This window comes from Haemaphysalis longicornis, unplaced genomic scaffold (assembly GCF_048455015.1).
Source record: "Haemaphysalis longicornis isolate Haplotype H1 unplaced genomic scaffold, Haemaphysalis longicornis Haplotype H1 scaffold_1, whole genome shotgun sequence".
Lineage (NCBI taxonomy): Eukaryota > Metazoa > Arthropoda > Arachnida > Ixodida > Ixodidae > Haemaphysalis > Haemaphysalis longicornis.
This window is the reverse complement of record NW_027526203.1, coordinates 254,049,653-254,066,554: the sequence shown is the minus strand read 5'-3', so window position 1 is coordinate 254,066,554 and position 16,902 is coordinate 254,049,653. Positions and strand designations below refer to the sequence as shown.

Here is a 16,902-nt window from a genome sequence, read left to right as displayed (position 1 = left end):
GAAAATTTAGTATTACGGGGTTGACTACGTTTTCTGAAAACTGCCTGTCAGAGGCAACCTATGCTAACACCCTCAACTACAGCAACTAAACAGCTACCTCAATGTTCTTTAGTGTGCGCATATGTGCAAAGCAAAAAAAAAATCAAGGCATGACGTCATGGCAAACTATTTTACCCGCGTTAGTCATGGCAACTAGCAATAACGCGCGACGTGGCTTGCAATGTCCAAGTAATGCATCAAAGAGTGAAAACCACTCGCTTGTACTGCTTCTGATGGACGAAGTCTTGTCGGGTGCCCTGTCTTGATGGCACCCACTTCGTGCTAAACAGGGTGGCTGCCATAGGGAAGTGGGTGTCGATATATGCACGGCTTAGTGAAGGTGGTCCCAGTTTCCTTTTCTTTTTTTGTAGTTTTTTAATGCCTTTATAACACCATTTAACGGATAAATAAAACAACTACATTAACTGAAACAACTACATTAACTGAGCATAATTTCTGGTTATTTCGTATCCGGTGCCAGGATACAAATACAATTATTTGTGTTTTATAGTACAAAAGGCTACTCGCCAAAATTATTTGACAGCGTAGCTACTTCTATGCACCCCTACCCCATTTTCCCCCCAAAATTACCATTACCTGGAGAGAAAAAAAATCTCATCGCTGTCATGATCACGTTTTCCGATACTTTGGCAAAGGCTTTTACGACAGGGACAAGGGGGAAATACAGCACCAAGAGCGCTGGGACTCGGGAGGGATCAGGGTCGTGTTCTCGCCCCTTCGCCCTCGTGCGTCGTCCAATGCTGTCCTTGGTTCATCGTGGTGACGCAAACATGACCGACCCGCTACAACAGCAGATCGATGTTAAAACTTTCCAACCCTTCGCGCTGTTATGTACTGTTTAGCTGAATACGAACTTTTCCAACAACATAGTCGTCTGCAATAAAGGCACGGCGAGGGCAAGAAACGAGTTTTCCGTAACGGTGAAATAAAGTGACTAGCTCGCCAGTACATCTCGCTCCGCTACAAGCAGTCCTTTTATAAGCTACTCAGCGAAGAAAACAGGTGGCGCCGTCACAACGTATCTTCCGCAAATTTTAAAGGTAGCTTTGCCGAAACTGCTAAAGGGCTCTGAAAAAGTTGGCGGACTATCACGGAGAATGCGTTACGATTTCTGAGCAGCACTAGGTAGTTTTGACTTGCGTGAAAACTGACTTACAATCGTCTCTCAGCAGGCCGATACACCTCCCATTAGTGTGTTGCGACGCCGTTCCAGACGCCGCACACGATCACGGCGGCAATAATTGCGGCAATTACTCGGTTTGTTCACCAACTTCTTGCGTTGACAAAGACGACAGCAACAATTATAGCGGTTTTAGTTTCATGGTCATTTTTTGGGGGGGGGGTGACGAAAACGACGACTACAATGATGATGATAGTTGATTTCTTTGGTTACTCGCTGACCACGCGTCGATAAAGACGGCGGCGGCTTAACAGCTCTAGCTTCTTGACCAATCGCCTGCGTAGACGAAGACAACGACTGCAGTGATGACGCGATACGCCTGCGCGTACCGAACGAGCGGCGGGATGATATCCTGACAACGCAGCTGCCCTGTAAAAGGACTCCGCGTATGCATCGTAAACGTACAAAAGAATAACCATGGCAACTTTTGTTAAGTTTTTTTGTGCTTTGTCATTGTTTTATATAACCAATAACTGTGCTGATATATTTTGCCTATGTTGTCGTTTGATTTGTTTTATGTTTATAACTTGATTCACCTGCTGTTGAATGTGCTTTGCTAGTGCTGCTGTCGTTGTGCTACATCAGGGACGGGGACTCGTCAGGCGGCTCGATGGGGATGGATCAATCGGGCTCGATAAATTGGGGTCAACCGCTTTTGACCCATTTACTTTGGCAGAAGATTGAAAATTGGGCTGTTCTGTGGGACGTACTTGTACTCTGCCTAAACAAACAAATCAATAGAAAAAATCAAAGCCGTTCCACCCAATGTGAATGCTGTCGGAAGTGCAGAGCAGTGATTCGCCCTAATGGGCTGTAGCGCTGTTATCCGCTCACTGCTACCATCCAATGCAATTCAAGTTTCCCGCCTTCGCAGTGCTCGCGTGCCCCCTGCCTGAAACTGCCCCAGCGGGAGTTATGTTCTTTTTGTGCTTGCTTTGCGTCCCGCAAGTTCCGGCGTTGCACTGCCACTTTTTTCGCTTACTATCGTAAAAACCATTTCAACGAGCGTTGCTAACTAAATGAACGCGGGAGCTGCCGGTTAATTACGTATATTTTGCCTCAAATGTACCTGCAGTTTTCTTTGCGCTAAGCAACGGGGAGGTCTGTGACAAGCGCCAGCGGTTCACGAGTTTCGAACGTTTATGACTACATAAACCGCTTGGCTTTCGAAGCCTCCGGGTTACGCCGCGACGACAGCCGCTACGATGGGACGCCGTGTGGTTCTACTTGGGTCCAACGAGCGAGCTGCGACTACAAGGCAAGCCCCTAAAGTATTCGACACTTGAAAAGTTTCATGCAGGCAGCAACGGAAGAGCACTGTCATATTCACCATTTGTGACGTGGTGCAGAATTACCCGAAACCATGGGAAGAAAGCCAGCTGAACTTCTTGTGTTCTTTGTCGATTCTAAGCATGGAAAGCTGCTTTCGCTGCTTAACAAGCGCCCAAGCGTACAAGCTGTAAGCAGTTCAATTTTTATGTTTTAGCAAAAGCTAACTTTGTCAGTTTAAAGTAATTTAAAAAATCTTTAAATCAGTTACGTCAAATATTCACCCATACTAATAATGCTGTATCGTATAACGGGAAACGCTTGGCTGTGATTATATTACCAAACCATCCCCGTTCTGTGCGTCTGTATCCCATACGGTGTCATGAAGCACTCACGTATTGCCTGGCAATGTCGATAAACTGTCGAGCTTTCGTGCGGGCGTTGTATGCCTGCGGAAAACAAAGCAAAAATTCATTTGTATTTGGTCCATGGTAACTGCCGTAGAGGGACACATATCAATTTCGGCTGGCGTTCCTGTTGTAGAATTGAGAGCAGTACTCCGGCTTCGAGCAACTGAATGTCGAAAGGTCATCTTGCTAGCTCTTGTTTAAGACTTCGTCAAATATTACAGCAGTGGTTCTCAAATGGAAGTATGCGGACCCGAGGGCATTTTAGAGGTCCGCGAAGCCTTTTCTCAGATCCCCCCCCTCCCATTAATTTTTCTTTTTTGCCAAATATTGCTGCTGCTGCTGATGATGATTGCTATTGGTTTCCCCTTTGTAGCGGGGTGATGACGTGTCATCTTACCAAAAAGGACTAATATACCTATGTTTTACACTCTTGGTTTAATACTAGCGCTGCTTAGGGCAGGCACAAAAAACTTCTTAGGCACAAAATACTTTTTTTTCCTGTTACGGGTGGTAACTGTCGTGGGCAATATTACCCTCTCTGCTTTTCGTCCACCAGCATTCCTGTCTTTTTTTCGTCGCCTCGACATCCTTGAAGTTAACTTCCTCTGTGCTACCCTTAAATCCTAGGGCTTCTCGAAGCTGAATATTTCCCTCGTGTAGATTTGGATGGATACCCTCGCATTCTAACACTATGTGCCGCTTATATTTTCTGTTTCTTTTCCACAGACCACGCATACCCCATCATTTTGTGAATACTTCCCCACGAAGCTCTTAGTTCGCAGGCAACCTGCTCTAGCCTCAAAAAGCAAAGCAATGCCCTGGGAATTATCGTAGAAATTTTCCTTTCTGATGTTCATCTTCTCAGCCCTGTACATCTCTAACGACGTTTTAGCTTCCATTTTTTCCCTCCATTTATTCGTTTCAATCTGCCTTGGCTCTTTTTTGGTTACCTTGGCTGTTTTGGATTCCCCACTGTTCTTTCCGTATTTCATCGTTAGCCTTCTAGTCTTTCTTAACCACTGCGTGTCCACGCTTTTCAAGTATAGGTACCTAAAAACCTTAGCTGCCCACCTTCGTTGATCCATTGCCCTCAACCTCATCTCAAAGCATATTTTACTCTGAGCTTCTCTAACTTCAAACGACGCCCAGCTCATATCTCCCTGAACTGCTTCGTTAGTTGTTTTTCCATGCGCGCCTAAGGCCAAACGTCCTACCGTTCTCTGGTTTACTTCAAGGCCTGATAGAACGTCTGATTTTAAGCAGAGTACAGCATTCGCAAACGTGAGACCCGGAACCATTACTCCTTTCCACATTCCTCTTACTACTTCATATTTGTTATACCCCCACAGAGCTCTATGCTTCATTATAGCTGCGTTTCGCTTTCCCTTAACCTTAAGTTGCTCCTCGTGAGTACTTAAGTAGTTATCCCCTTCGTTTATCCACACTCCCAAATATTTATATTCCTTCACGCTAGGCAATTCGCCTTGCTGGATAGACACTATGTCGGTGGTAGCGTCATTGAAAACCATTATTCCTGATTTTTCTGCACTGAAATTTAACCCGAGGTCAGTGGCTTCCTGGCCGCAAATATTTATTAGCCGCTACCTGCTAATGCAAAAATGTGGCTTTGCCGCACGACACGTAAGCTTATTTTATCTCCGCGTAGTGCAACCTTTAATATTGGCGTTCTGCACAGCACGCCAGTTGTGCAAAAAAGCCAGACACACAAAAGTCAGCATGTAAACATTTGTGCGACGTTTAGCTTCGAGAGCAAAGCATTTGACAATATAATATGCACCAGCATAAAAGTCAGCCTCAAAAGGCGGACACTGAATATGCGCATATGCGCGGGCGACTTTAGCTGCATGTGCAAATTGCTTGACATAATGACACGGATCAATATAGGTCATGGTGGGGCCTTCCATCACTTTTCCAAGCTCAATAGGGGTCCCCGGCACACTCATGGTTGAGCACCACTGATTTACAGAAGGAGCCTAATGGAAAATCTTATCCCCACCTTTGCGGCCAAACGGCTACAACGTAAAGCTATCCTGCCCGACAAGCAATCCAGTGTTAGTTTTTCGCCGTGCATTTCTATGGCGCTTCCTGACCTCGAAGAGCTCTTGTACCAACCCCCGGGCATTCCGGGACTGTCGAATCGAGGAGGCTCATTACCACGTTAGACTGAACAAGCTCAAGGTAAGCGACGTTTGGTTCAAAAACCGAGTGACAGTAACAATGCGCGGCCAAGTCCTTTCGTACCAGGACGTCGGAGTCGGTAGTGCAGCTGTACTTGTCGAAGCAGAAGCCCCGGGGTGGCATGTACACGTTCGGCAGAATGCAGGCGAGCAGGTTGGCCTTGGCTCCTGCATGAGCACGCTCGCACGAAGCGAGGAGGGAATCGTATATTACTTGATGGGGGTCAGGCAAGCACAAAGGGTTCACGTATTGTAGCGAACGTGTATTCAAGGAGAATCAAGTGTGCATTCACTGGGCAAATTAAAATAAATCATCAGGCGCGGTGACGACGCTGCGTAGACAACATACTTTATCGGGCACACTCCCATATCATGGAGCCGGAATACACGGCAATCGCTTAGGCACACCGTGGTACAAGCATGCTGCGACCGCGCACCAAGTTCCCGCATTTGGCGTGCTTCGTATTTGCTGTGGCAAATAATTCCCTGCATCAAGTGAAAACATATTCCGACCTACAGGCCTGTCATCAACTGGAAATATGCGTTCAAGCTATCCCTTGCAACGCGGACGAAGACCTCTTACATTTTAGCCGCTACTCAAACTCCCCGAAGTGTCATACTTTCTTCGTAATCTCCTAAAAACAATTATATTAGTCTGTTATAATTATATTAAAAGTATAGCTCATGTTACGCCGCTAACAGCTCAAAGACAGCCCTGCATTGTCTGTAGTCAGACGTCCACAGCGGACCTTGATAAGCACCTGAATGCTTGTCAAATTTCAAATGGCTGCTGCATGCGTCATCCAGCGTCGAGAGCATAACCTCACCGGTAACGCCGGTAGCAAAAGATGTTGCGACGTGTGAGCCCATATGGCAAGTAACGCGCCCGGTCGCTTCGTTGCTAAGTGACGGCCGGGAAGACCGTGCAATCGGCATTTTCCTGCAACTTGCACAGACCTGGCATCATCAGCATCGAAGTTTCCTTCCCCTTCCCACAAACCTTGAAATGGGCTTTATATAACATGGAAGTGCTGAGCTATACACGTGCCGATGAAGCTTTTGAACTCGGCCGGAAAAGACCGAAATTTAGGGCACCAACCGATGTTCCTGTCGGCATTCCACAGAAACTCCATCGAGCGCTGCCTGCGGCGGTACTCCTTATCTTCCACGTGCACACGTCCCAGAAAAACGGCGTCGAAGCCCATCTGCATGCGTGAGTGCAGGTACTGTATTATTCGCAATACTCATTCCAAGCACTAACACGCGCTGTCCTAAACATGCACGCGTCCTAAACATGCACGCCCCTTCGGAAGCCATAGACATTTTCTCACACGCTCGCAGATCACGACATTCTTGAATTAGAGGGAGGTCTGAAGTCTTAAAATTATAAGAACTAGCGCCGGTATGCAGGATTCATGTGTGTTCAGGTATCGCAAATCACGCCCAGAACGCCAAGATCGCCAGAAACGAGGTCTGCGGCGCAGCTCTCACGTCGGAAAAACGTACGTAGTTGTGTTGCCTTGGAGTGGGCTAAAAAACAGGAGAATTAATTACACAAACAATAACATCAATAACATAAGCAAAAAGATAAACCATAAGATAAAAAATCGATAAACAATGACGGCTGAAATACGGGCCATATCGTCGAACAACCTACTTTTTTCTGCCTGAGGCCGCTATCCCCCGCCTCTCTCCCACGCACTATCATTACCCATCATGGCGCCTATCTTGACGGGAAACGTATTTTTCTGTCTTACCTTGGCGCCATGGCGCTCATCCCACTCCACATATATCACCACTTGGTTCCTCCAATAAATGGGCTGTAACAACAGCAGCATCAACCATATTCCATGCACCTGGGAGAGCTCGGACGCTCCCTCGCGGGATCCTCGCCGTGTCCTCTGGTCTCGCCTCCCTCTGCCCATCGCCTACGCGAGGTACCTTCAGTTCTGCGGTACACCCCTTCAGGCTCCTACCGGCCCACCAGAACCATGCCTTCCACAACAAGTTTTTTTTTTTTTTTTTTTGAATGCGTATATAAGCATTTATGTGCGGACCCAAAGAGGGAACCCGCCCGCCTGTCTGTCTGTCTGTCTGTCTGTCTGTCTGTCTGTCTGTCTGTCTGTCTGTCTGTCTGTCTGTCTGTCTGTCTGTCTGTCTGTCTGTCTGTCTGTATGGAAAGGTGTCCCCGCTTCAGTGGCTAATGCTTTGTACTGCTGAGGGCGTGGGCATGGTTTCAGTCCTTCCCGCAATGGCATTTTAATAGCGAAACGATCAGACGGTTATAAAGGCGCAGGTCTGTGAGGTGTGTACTTCAGGTTATCCCCCGAAAATGGTAGCTGTCGATACAACAAGACAGAGTGGAAGAGGAGGTGGGCGTTTGCAATGTGGAACGAGTCATGACGTGGCGCAGGTGGTGAGAGAGAAGGGAAATTCTTTCCGCGTCACGCCACGCTGCGTGCGTGACGCGAAAGCGGCGTCACGTGGATATGTCATGGCGGCTGCGGCAGCAGCCGACCGCCCTAGTTTCCAGTTTGAGTGACCGAAACTCCGCCTCGACATAAGGTGTTCGCGCAGCGAAGCTTCACCGTTTGGAAAACTTCAGACCCCCCCATAGCGCTGAGGCGCGCCGGAAAGGAGGGACCGGTACAGAATTAACACGAACTCCCGGCGTATTCATACACATGTTGAGGCTGTTCAAATGAGGATGCCTAATAATAGTATCTTCACTCTTGTGATAGGGGTGATCATCGTATTTCGCCATTGCGCTCTCAGGTACGGTAGCATAAGGAACCGTTAATTTTGGTTTCTGACGGAAGCGAAAAAGCTCGCGAGTCGAGATTTCAACGAACGCCAAAGTTTTCCGCCGGTATAAATTACTCTCTGTCCCCACACTCCGATACGCCTCAGAGCCCCGGTATGGCGCAATAAAATGAAAAGAAGTGCCCCGAGTCTAGCTAAAAAACACGTAGGGCGGGGCGTGGTTCACGTGTTTATGCTTCAAGCTATAGTGCCATCGGCGGCTGTTCAGGTGCCGCCCTCCTCGCTACGAACTTCGCATTCCAACAATTCCTGCTCTCTCGCCCGGCAGCGCAACAGTCACCAGTGAAACAGGGAACCCTGCGAACCGCACAACGCCCTGTGGCGTTCATTTGGACACTTAGCGACGTTCAATTGGCCATTAATCCTGCCGCATTCACGACTCATAAGAAGTGCTTGTGCCCTCGCAGTTTTTGTAACCATTCCGATATTCGAGTTCTTCAAGGAGTAAATCAAAACATGTAATATTTTTTTAACCGCACCGTAAGAATTAGGGCTATGTTTCAAGCTGATAATCAGGACAAAACAAGGGCTTCCCAAAATGCATTACGTAATTTGAATGCTTGGAATTTAATCATTATTAGTTTTAAATGGCATTGATCAGTTTTGGGGACATGAAACATTTCATTCGCAGAAGCTGTTCAACAATATTCTTTTTTACACAATCATCTGCTCGCGCAACATTCCCGTCTCCATACGAGACGTGGGCGCTCTTTGAACGTATCCAAGACATCGCACCTGCCATTAGCTAGGCCAACAGAGAGGCATGGCGGGAGGCAGCCGACGTAAGAGACTAACATAAAAGCAACAGTGCACGGGGCGATCGATTTACCTCACTGTAGTTGAGTGAAATCGCCAGATCTAGGTCCGTTGACCCGAGGTCGGGTAACTAGCGCATGTGTGCTGCCAATTCCTTGCTCCGTGACCAAAACAAAAAAAAAAAAAAGTTGGAGGGGAGGAAAAGGCAGAGGTGTTCCGGAATACAGGGAAAAATCAAGTTGTGCCTGTTTCTAGAAACATGTTCGGGAACGAGGGGGAATATCTTCTAGCCGAAAAAGAAGAACCACATCCATTGACACATGCAGCATATGTATGTATAACAAGCGAACCGTGGAATATAAAGATTCCGAACATTTGAGCCATTGCTGATTTTATAACCTTGCATATAGAACAACTTTAAACACACGGTATGTCGGGACGGATAATCTCTACGATAATCTCTACGGCGCTTCCTCTATGAAAAGATTCGAAATTCAGGTCCACGTGGTAAGTTGTACAAGCCTGTATGTATTGTGCTTGTGCATTTTGTGTCATCTACGTGTTCTGCGAAGAAGCAGTTTGAAAAGAACCATGCCAGCCTGAGGCCTAGAACAGTTGCATGCCGCTCCGTCCGTTGTCACAAAAACACAAAACAAAAACTTTTTCGTGACATCACGCATAAAAGGCCTGGCTGGTCTTGGCTAGCAGACTACGTCCCAGGTTGCATATCCCTCCCCAAGCGTGACATTACAGATCATGCCTGGTCAGGGCGCCACCTCCTAACGCCGAGAAATGCGTTGAGCAGTTTTGGCGTCATACGATTTCGGGCATGTTCGACCAAACGCGAAAGTATATGAATTCCAGGTCTTCAGGTAGTTGTCTGAAAAAAATATTGCGAAAAAAAAAAAAGGACAAGAGAGAGGATCTCACAGCACGAGTACTCTCATGTCATGTTGGCAAAAGCAAGAAATGAGGCCAAAGGGACAAACGAAAAGTTACGAGCCAACTATGCCCCAAACTCGTATTGTGCTTCATTTTACCCGCTTCGAAGGCTTTCGTCAGGATTTTTTTCAGGGGCTCCTCTTGCGACCCACTGACTCAGCTAAGCCAATCTCGCAAGGTGGCACACAGGTTGAGAAGAGATCTACGGCATCACCCTTGAACTGGGATTTGGGCCTCAGGGTACATGTCTGAGAATGCGCGTACCTGAGCGAACAGAGCGGCATTCTCGCGCGAATGGCCGTAGGTGTCGATCTGCCAGGCGGCCCGGGGTCGGCCGCATTCTCCGAAGGTGTCGTTCAGCCATCGCATTCCCAGCGACATCTGGTCCACGATCGCCGTGTAGTGGGTGGTCGCCTCGTCGTTCTGCACCCACCCACCACCCACCATCTCCAGTTGCCCTGCACACACACGAGCGGGGGCCAGGGCCGTAGCCAGGGGTGTATTTCGGCGTCAGAACCCCCCCCCCCCCCCCTTCCCCTACCCCAAACTTTTCTGAGAGCACTTCTTATCATTCACCGGAATATTGTTGTCAGTCTATAAACTGCCCTTTCGCATCTTTCCGTCAGCCGCCGGCGGCCGAGGCTCCTTTCCTACTTTTTTGTGATTAGGATGCGGAGGTGAACGCACGATTTTACGTAATGTTAAGCCTGTACAGAAATTCACAGAAGTCTCATGTATTGCCGCGACCATATTTTAATAGCGCTGATTTAACAGCAGAGCTGTTTAAGCTTGAGCTTGGCCCCGTGGCGTTCCTCAAAAAATACAAAAAAAAAATATACCGAGTGCACGCGAGCGTGCGCCTCGTGAGGAGCTTCCGCGGCGTCGTCCAGCTCGACCTTCGAGAAGACTCTGCCCACCGTTCGTGGCGTGATCTTTCGCGTGCTCTTCTTTCTTTTTTTTTTTTATTGCGTGCACGTGCGTGCGCGCCTGAAGTGGGGAGCACACACGCTGATCTCGAGCTACAGACACCGAGTTCGCGAAGCTGGTTGCCACCGGTTCTATGTTCTAGCCGGTTCTAGGTCTACTTTGGGGGAGATGTGAAAGCTTGAGAACAAAGCGATCCGGGCCTGACAGTCATGGAGAACTTTCAGCGGCAAGTTTAGAAATGCGTGCGAGGTGCAACAGCCGGGTCTCCAACGAATCGAGAGCGGCCGCCAGCTCTACTTTTTCTCCAGCCTTGCGCCACTAGTGTAAGCTGCGCCAATTTTAAAGACGATCGTCTTTCTTGGGCTACTTAAACCCAGAAATTTTGGTCTGTCTGTCTGTCTGTGACTCGATTCAGCCACCCGGCCAAAGCAAAACAATGCTTGCGCAATAGTCTTATATAGTCACAGCTAAATCTACCCGTCTATGTCCGGTGTAATGTTCATACTTGTCAACATTGTTGAAGAAGAACAAGACATTACGCAAATATGAGACACCAAATCAATACAGAAGTGATATTTGCAGTGTTCCTTTATAAAAAAAATCAAACATGCTTGACTTTTGCGAAATAAATACTTCATCAACTGCAAAGAATTCACTCCGCCGTCGCCTGCTCTCGCCCGCGCCACTATAGCTTCTGGGGACATTTTAAGAAATCAACCGGCAACAGTTACGCAAGGTTCCACTAGATAGGTTCCACGTTCTGCTTGCAACGCACGTGGAGTATACGGAAACGCGGTTCTATAAACGTTGAAGTAGGGCGCCTCGATTAACGCGCGTCTTCGCCGTACGGCAGCGTTCGCATCGAGACACCCGGTTTGGAGCAGTGGAACGCTGGAAATTTAAAACGATTTAAGCAAACCTTTGGCGTCTTCACCTTGGGAGGAGCGCGACGCAAGAGGAACAACATGAGCGGTGAGCGGGAAAGCGAAGGGAGGCATTTACTTCGCAAAAGCCAATAAAGACTATCGTCTTTTGACGGCATTTGCAACGAAAGGAGCAGATACGCAGCCAATTTTTTTTTATTCGTCCGACAGTTCCGCGTTGAATATCAAACAGTGGCCCGCATTTTTTCCTACGTTCTGGTACATGGTTCGTTCTTTTTTCGTACGAGTTTTTTTTAACAGCGGAGCTGTTTAAGCGTGAGCTTGGTGCGGTGGCGCTAGCAAAATAAAAAAAAAAATACCCAGGAAAAACTTCGCAGCCTGTAAATGGTTGCACCACCGCCGATAGGACATTATAACACTGAATTAAGCCGGCTTTCGCGCCTGCTCGAGTGTGAGCCCAAGGGGCAAATGCGTATGAGCACCTCTGACTATACCATTTTAGAAGTGGTAGTCTTTCATGGCTACTAAAGCGCAAAAAAAATGTGCAACTTTCAAAGGCTGGAGAGACAGCAGAGCAGGGGGTCGACCCGACTTCTTCCTCACCCCCCTGGAATCCACTGTCAGTGTGCGGTACCGACCGGGACGGCCTTGTAAAATCCGGCTAAACTTGGCCTCACCTCTCAACGCTTAGCCTAGCATAGCAAGACCATCGCAAAACCTAACAAAACTTAGCAAAGCCTAGTAAAATCTAGCAAAACCTAGCAAAACCGTAAGGAGCTAGGTCGACCCCCAGCTCCGCTGTTTTTCCAGCCTTGACCACTAGTGCAAGCTGCCCCATCTCTTTTTTTTTTTTTTTTGCGTGTGTGTGTGTGTGTGACAGACAGACAGACAGACAGACAGACAGACAGACAGAAATGTTCTTTACGCATCAAATCCTCGGATTCCTGTGGGCACTCGTATTGTTATGTATTACAGTGAGCAAAACAACTAACCTTTGGGCTTTATTTAGGCAGAATATAGACTAAGATATTGTTTGGGCGCAGGCCCTTTTTCTTTCTTTTTTTACCGACAGCGTATGACCAACACCCGCCAAGTATGCAGGGGCATATAAGCTCAAGAAAAAATGTGAACATGGCATTGAGCACGATCCGTACGAAAACGCACAGAACGAATTCCGTATACTTTTTTTTTTCAACGCTTATTGTAATGTAGAAAAAACACCCGGGAGTCTCTTGCTAGTGCATCAGACCCCCTTAGGGGTAGCGATAAGTTAAGGTTCACGACGGGTATGGGTGGGAAATAGCAAGGGAAAAATAGTGGGTTGGGACATGAAATGCAGGAGAGTGTCCCACACTGCCTTCGCTAAATTAGGCGGGTAGGAGGGACGCAAGAGATCATTTAAAAAATTTGGTCGTAAGTTAGCGGGAAGGGTGTCCAGGAGAACCTGTCTTTCAGTTTGAAATCGAGGGCATTTCCAAATAATGTGTTCAGTGGTGTCCGGAATTTCACAGGGGATACACATGCCTTGATTAGGTGACGAATTAAAAAACTGTTACAGCATCTGCCCGAATCGGGGCAAGATGCCCGAGAGGTGTGCGCCACGATACCGCATGAGACAGGGAACGGCGGACATGAAATGAAGGGGCCCACCCTGAAGGACGAGTTTCCGGACGCTGTTGCGCCTCGGCGGCAGTTGGTCCTGCCACCAGCGCTCGAAGAAGGCCGTCTCGGCAGACACGTACTTGCGGTCACGGCTCTTTTGCAGCGCCGCCGTGACTGAGCTGTAGATCTCCTGCACATCTGTGGGGGGGTGCGACGACCCCCAAGGGCGGTGTTATTAGCAAAAAAAAAAAAGTCATTCTGTAATTCGTTCAATGAACTTCGAGTGATGTGTAAGGAAGGACCATCTTGCGAAAGAAAGGGCATATCACCAATAGACACGTGGCAACAGAACAAAGTTACAGTTATCGTTTCCTGTGAGAGATATTTCAAAGTATCTACGGGGGGAAGGGGGGGGGGATGCAACACTCCGTATATGTTTATTGTGCAGCAATGTTGCTTTGACAGCTTTTGTGCGTCATAAAGTTGGTTGTCCCGCCAGTGTACGTATGTATAAATCTTTATTGAGAAAAGGGGTGTGGCCAGTGGCCTAAGAAAGGAGAGGGTTGTTTGGAAGGGGGTGCAGGGCTCCTCTAGACCCTAAATTCGTCGGGCTACACCACCAGTGAAATGAAGATCCGAGTGATACCCCCCTAAAATTCTTTCCGCCGTCGGCGGGCACTTCTAAAACCATGCGTGCAGAACAAAAAGGTAGTTTTTATATACACACGACTTGGTTTCTTGCTGGGCGCGAAACCCCCTCCCTCAAACGATTGGAAGGCACTGGCTTGGGTTTACTAAAACTCCCTATCAGCTACAAACATAATACCGAACCCGGCGTATCTTTTCGGCTCATCACAGTTCTTTCACGAGTGACTACTCTGGAGTGATTCAGTTTCACGCAAAAAAAATTTTGCATAGCTAATATTGAGGGCGAAAACTTGCTTTGTGTGCAGTTTCATGTTACCATGTTGCTTAACCAGGTCACGGACCAGGTTCACGATCCGTTGAGATGTATGGGGAATAATTTTGCCTGCGAATTACACTAAAGGTATTGAGAGTTCCGTAAACTATTTTCGCAGTGTTCATGCCCAAGTCGACTCCTTGATTTACGCGAAACATTAATTACATGTAATTGTTTTACTAGGTTCCTGAGCGGTCGGAATTTTGAGCGAAAAAGTTGGGAATTACTTTTTTATGTATTTCTTACGGGACGCGGGTTATGCGAGAGAAAGAACAGGAATTGCTGTATGCATTTCCTGACTACCGCGAACATTCCTCGTTTAAGTGTCGTTTACGCGATACTTCAAGCACGAGCCAGGGGCGGATCCAGAGTGGCATTCGGGGGGGGGGGGGGGGGGGGGGATTAAAATTCATTTGTCCATTTGCACATGCGGGGAAGGAAGGAAGGAAGAATATAGAAGAAAGGCAGGAAAGTTAACCTGGCTAGAGCCTAGTTTGCTATCCTGCACGTGGGAAAGGGGAAATGGGCAAAAAAGAGAGAGGGAAAAAAAAGAGGAAAAGTTGGACCAGACACGTATGCCCAGCACTGAGGCACTGACAGTGATTGACACTGGAAGCTCTCAGTCTATAGCCTAGTGTTCAAGTTCGTCGCCCGTAGAAAACGTAATAGTTCCTTAGTCGCCTTCTGAGCGGATGACTGAGAAGGCCAGTGGCACAGAATCTTTCCCTCCGAAAATGGCCGCCGAGAGTCCAGGTTCCTCAGCGCTGACGACAACTTTTTTCTTTCAGCCGAGTAGCGTGGGCACTCGCATAAAACGTGGCGTATCGTCTCCGATGTGCCGCACGTTTCGCACTCCGCCCTTGCTGCCATTCCTATTAAGTACGAGTAAGCATTTGTGAATGCCACCCCCAGCCAGAGACGGCAAAGAAGAGTTGCGTCAGACCGTGGGGGGCCTAGTGGAAGGGGACGTTGCAGGTGCGGGTCAAAGGCACCAATGCGTGCGCATGTGGAATCTTCTGGAGACCATTGGGAGATAGCTGTTTCCCGGGCAAGAATGCGGAGAACCCTAGCTGCGTCCGTCCTAGACAATGGGATGAGTACAGTTGTCGCTGTTTGATGCGCCAGCCGGGCGGCAGCGTCCGCACTTTCGTTGCCGACAATGCCGCAGTGGCTAGGAAGCCACTGTAGGGTGACATCATGACCCGCCTGGGCAGCACGGTCGTATACCAATCTTATTTCTGTCAGGAGCTGTTCGTGAGGTCCCCGGCACAGCGCTGACTGGAGTGACTGAAGTGCAGGCTTCGAATCACAGAAGATAGCCCATCTGCGGCACGAACTTTGCTCGATGGTGTGAAGAGCGCTACGGATGGCCGTAAGTTCTGTAGCCGTGGATGTCGTAAGATTGGCTATCTTGAATTTGCTGCACAGTGACAGTCGTGGTATAACGACAGCTCCGGCAGAACCCGAAGATGTTACCGAGCCATCAGTGTATACATGGGTTCGGTCACTGTATGTCTCGTGCATGTACGTCAAAGCGAGCTGTTGCAGGGCCGGATTTGGAAGATCACGTTTTTTTGTCACTCCTGGGATATCTAGGCACACTCGGGGCTGCATCACACACCACAGCGGAACGAGCGGTCTCATCGCCGGCGTGTAGTTCGATGGAACGCTGGTGTTGTGGGCAGCTACTACCCTTGCGAACGACGCCCGTGGACGGGTCGCTGGTATTCCCGCGAGGTGATGATCAGGTAGACGGGCGAGGTGCCTGATATGTGTCCTGAGTATTTCGACGTCCACAAAGGTTGCCAAAGGGTGATTTCGAGCCAGGGCAATGGTCGCTGCTGTGGACGTACATCGTGGTAGGCCAAGACAGGTTCGCAGGGCCTGAGCTTGAATACCCTGAAGTGCCCGAGTAGTTGTGCGGCACGCTCCAGAAAGGACAGGGGCACTGTATCGCAGATAGCCCAAGAACAGCACGTTGTAGAGCTGTAACATCGATTTCAGTGGTGTCCCCCACGTCTTGCCGCCGATGAGTTTGAGCACATGCACCACTGCAGAGAGCCTCTTCTTTAGAACGTTAACATGAGTGCTCCAAGAAAGGCCTCTGTCGACAACTATGCCGAGAAACTTGTGATTTCTCACATAAGACACCCTTTCACCATTAATATACAAAGGATATGCAGACATAGGCTTTCGTACTGTACTGTTCTGTACTGCCCAGGAGCTGCTCAAAACTGCTCTGGGAGGGCAAATAAGAGCCCAAAGGTGTTGCACAGATTTCGGGCGACTTTCTTTCTTTCTTTCTTTTTTTTTCTCACTCTGTCATCTGCATCAGCACTGCTTAGCCGTGCTCCCTTGCTCATAGCCTAGGTGGCTGGTTTGGGGCAGCGCTTGGCAGCGAAAACAACTGGAAGGGGAAACATTGAACTAGCCGCCGGGGTGGAAAGGGGGAGGGGACATTACGTTGTCGGCGGATGGAACGGATTGGTGGAGATGTGTATGAAAGGGGAAATCAAGAGCGGAGAGCATGTGTCTTATAGAGGGGGCCCGGCCCCCAGGAACACCCCCTCTGGATCCGCAACTGGCACGAGCCGAGCTGTAAGGTGTCTCTGGGATTCAGCTTCGTGTCTTATTCCGCGTACTGTGGACATAGAGTGCACCTTGCGCTTGGGGGGGAGCTTGCTCGCCGCCAGTGTAGGGAGATGTGGTGGTTAAACATTTTATTTGAGCCATGTTTTCGCTATCAACCTCTCGTTCAAATGACACTTAACACAAACTCAACACGTCGCAAGTCCTGAAGGCTAACGGCGTTTACTTGCTTCGAAATGAAGTCGCGCGCCTATATATAATTGATGTCGCTCAACGAATTGTGTCCGTCGACGAAAGGAAG

The 16,902-nt window shown here is 48.5% G+C and overlaps 1 protein-coding gene across 5 annotated transcripts in view; it reads right to left on the bottom strand.

The window, feature by feature from the left end:
• The window catches only part of LOC144144408 (lysosomal alpha-mannosidase-like), a 225,508-nt gene that overhangs the window by 196,447 nt on the left and 12,159 nt on the right, over nt 1-16,902 (bottom strand). For all 5 annotated transcript variants that reach the window (XM_077675855.1, XM_077675868.1, XM_077675847.1 and 2 more), the window contains exons 3-7: nt 13,100-13,249; nt 9,903-10,096; nt 6,217-6,322; nt 5,182-5,285; nt 2,905-2,958 (exon numbers count right to left, since the gene is read on the bottom strand). In XM_077675855.1, coding sequence (XP_077531981.1) covers nt 2,905-2,958; nt 5,182-5,285; nt 6,217-6,322; nt 9,903-10,096; nt 13,100-13,249 — 608 coding nt within the window. The remainder of the gene's footprint in view (nt 1-2,904; nt 2,959-5,181; nt 5,286-6,216; nt 6,323-9,902; nt 10,097-13,099; nt 13,250-16,902) is intronic.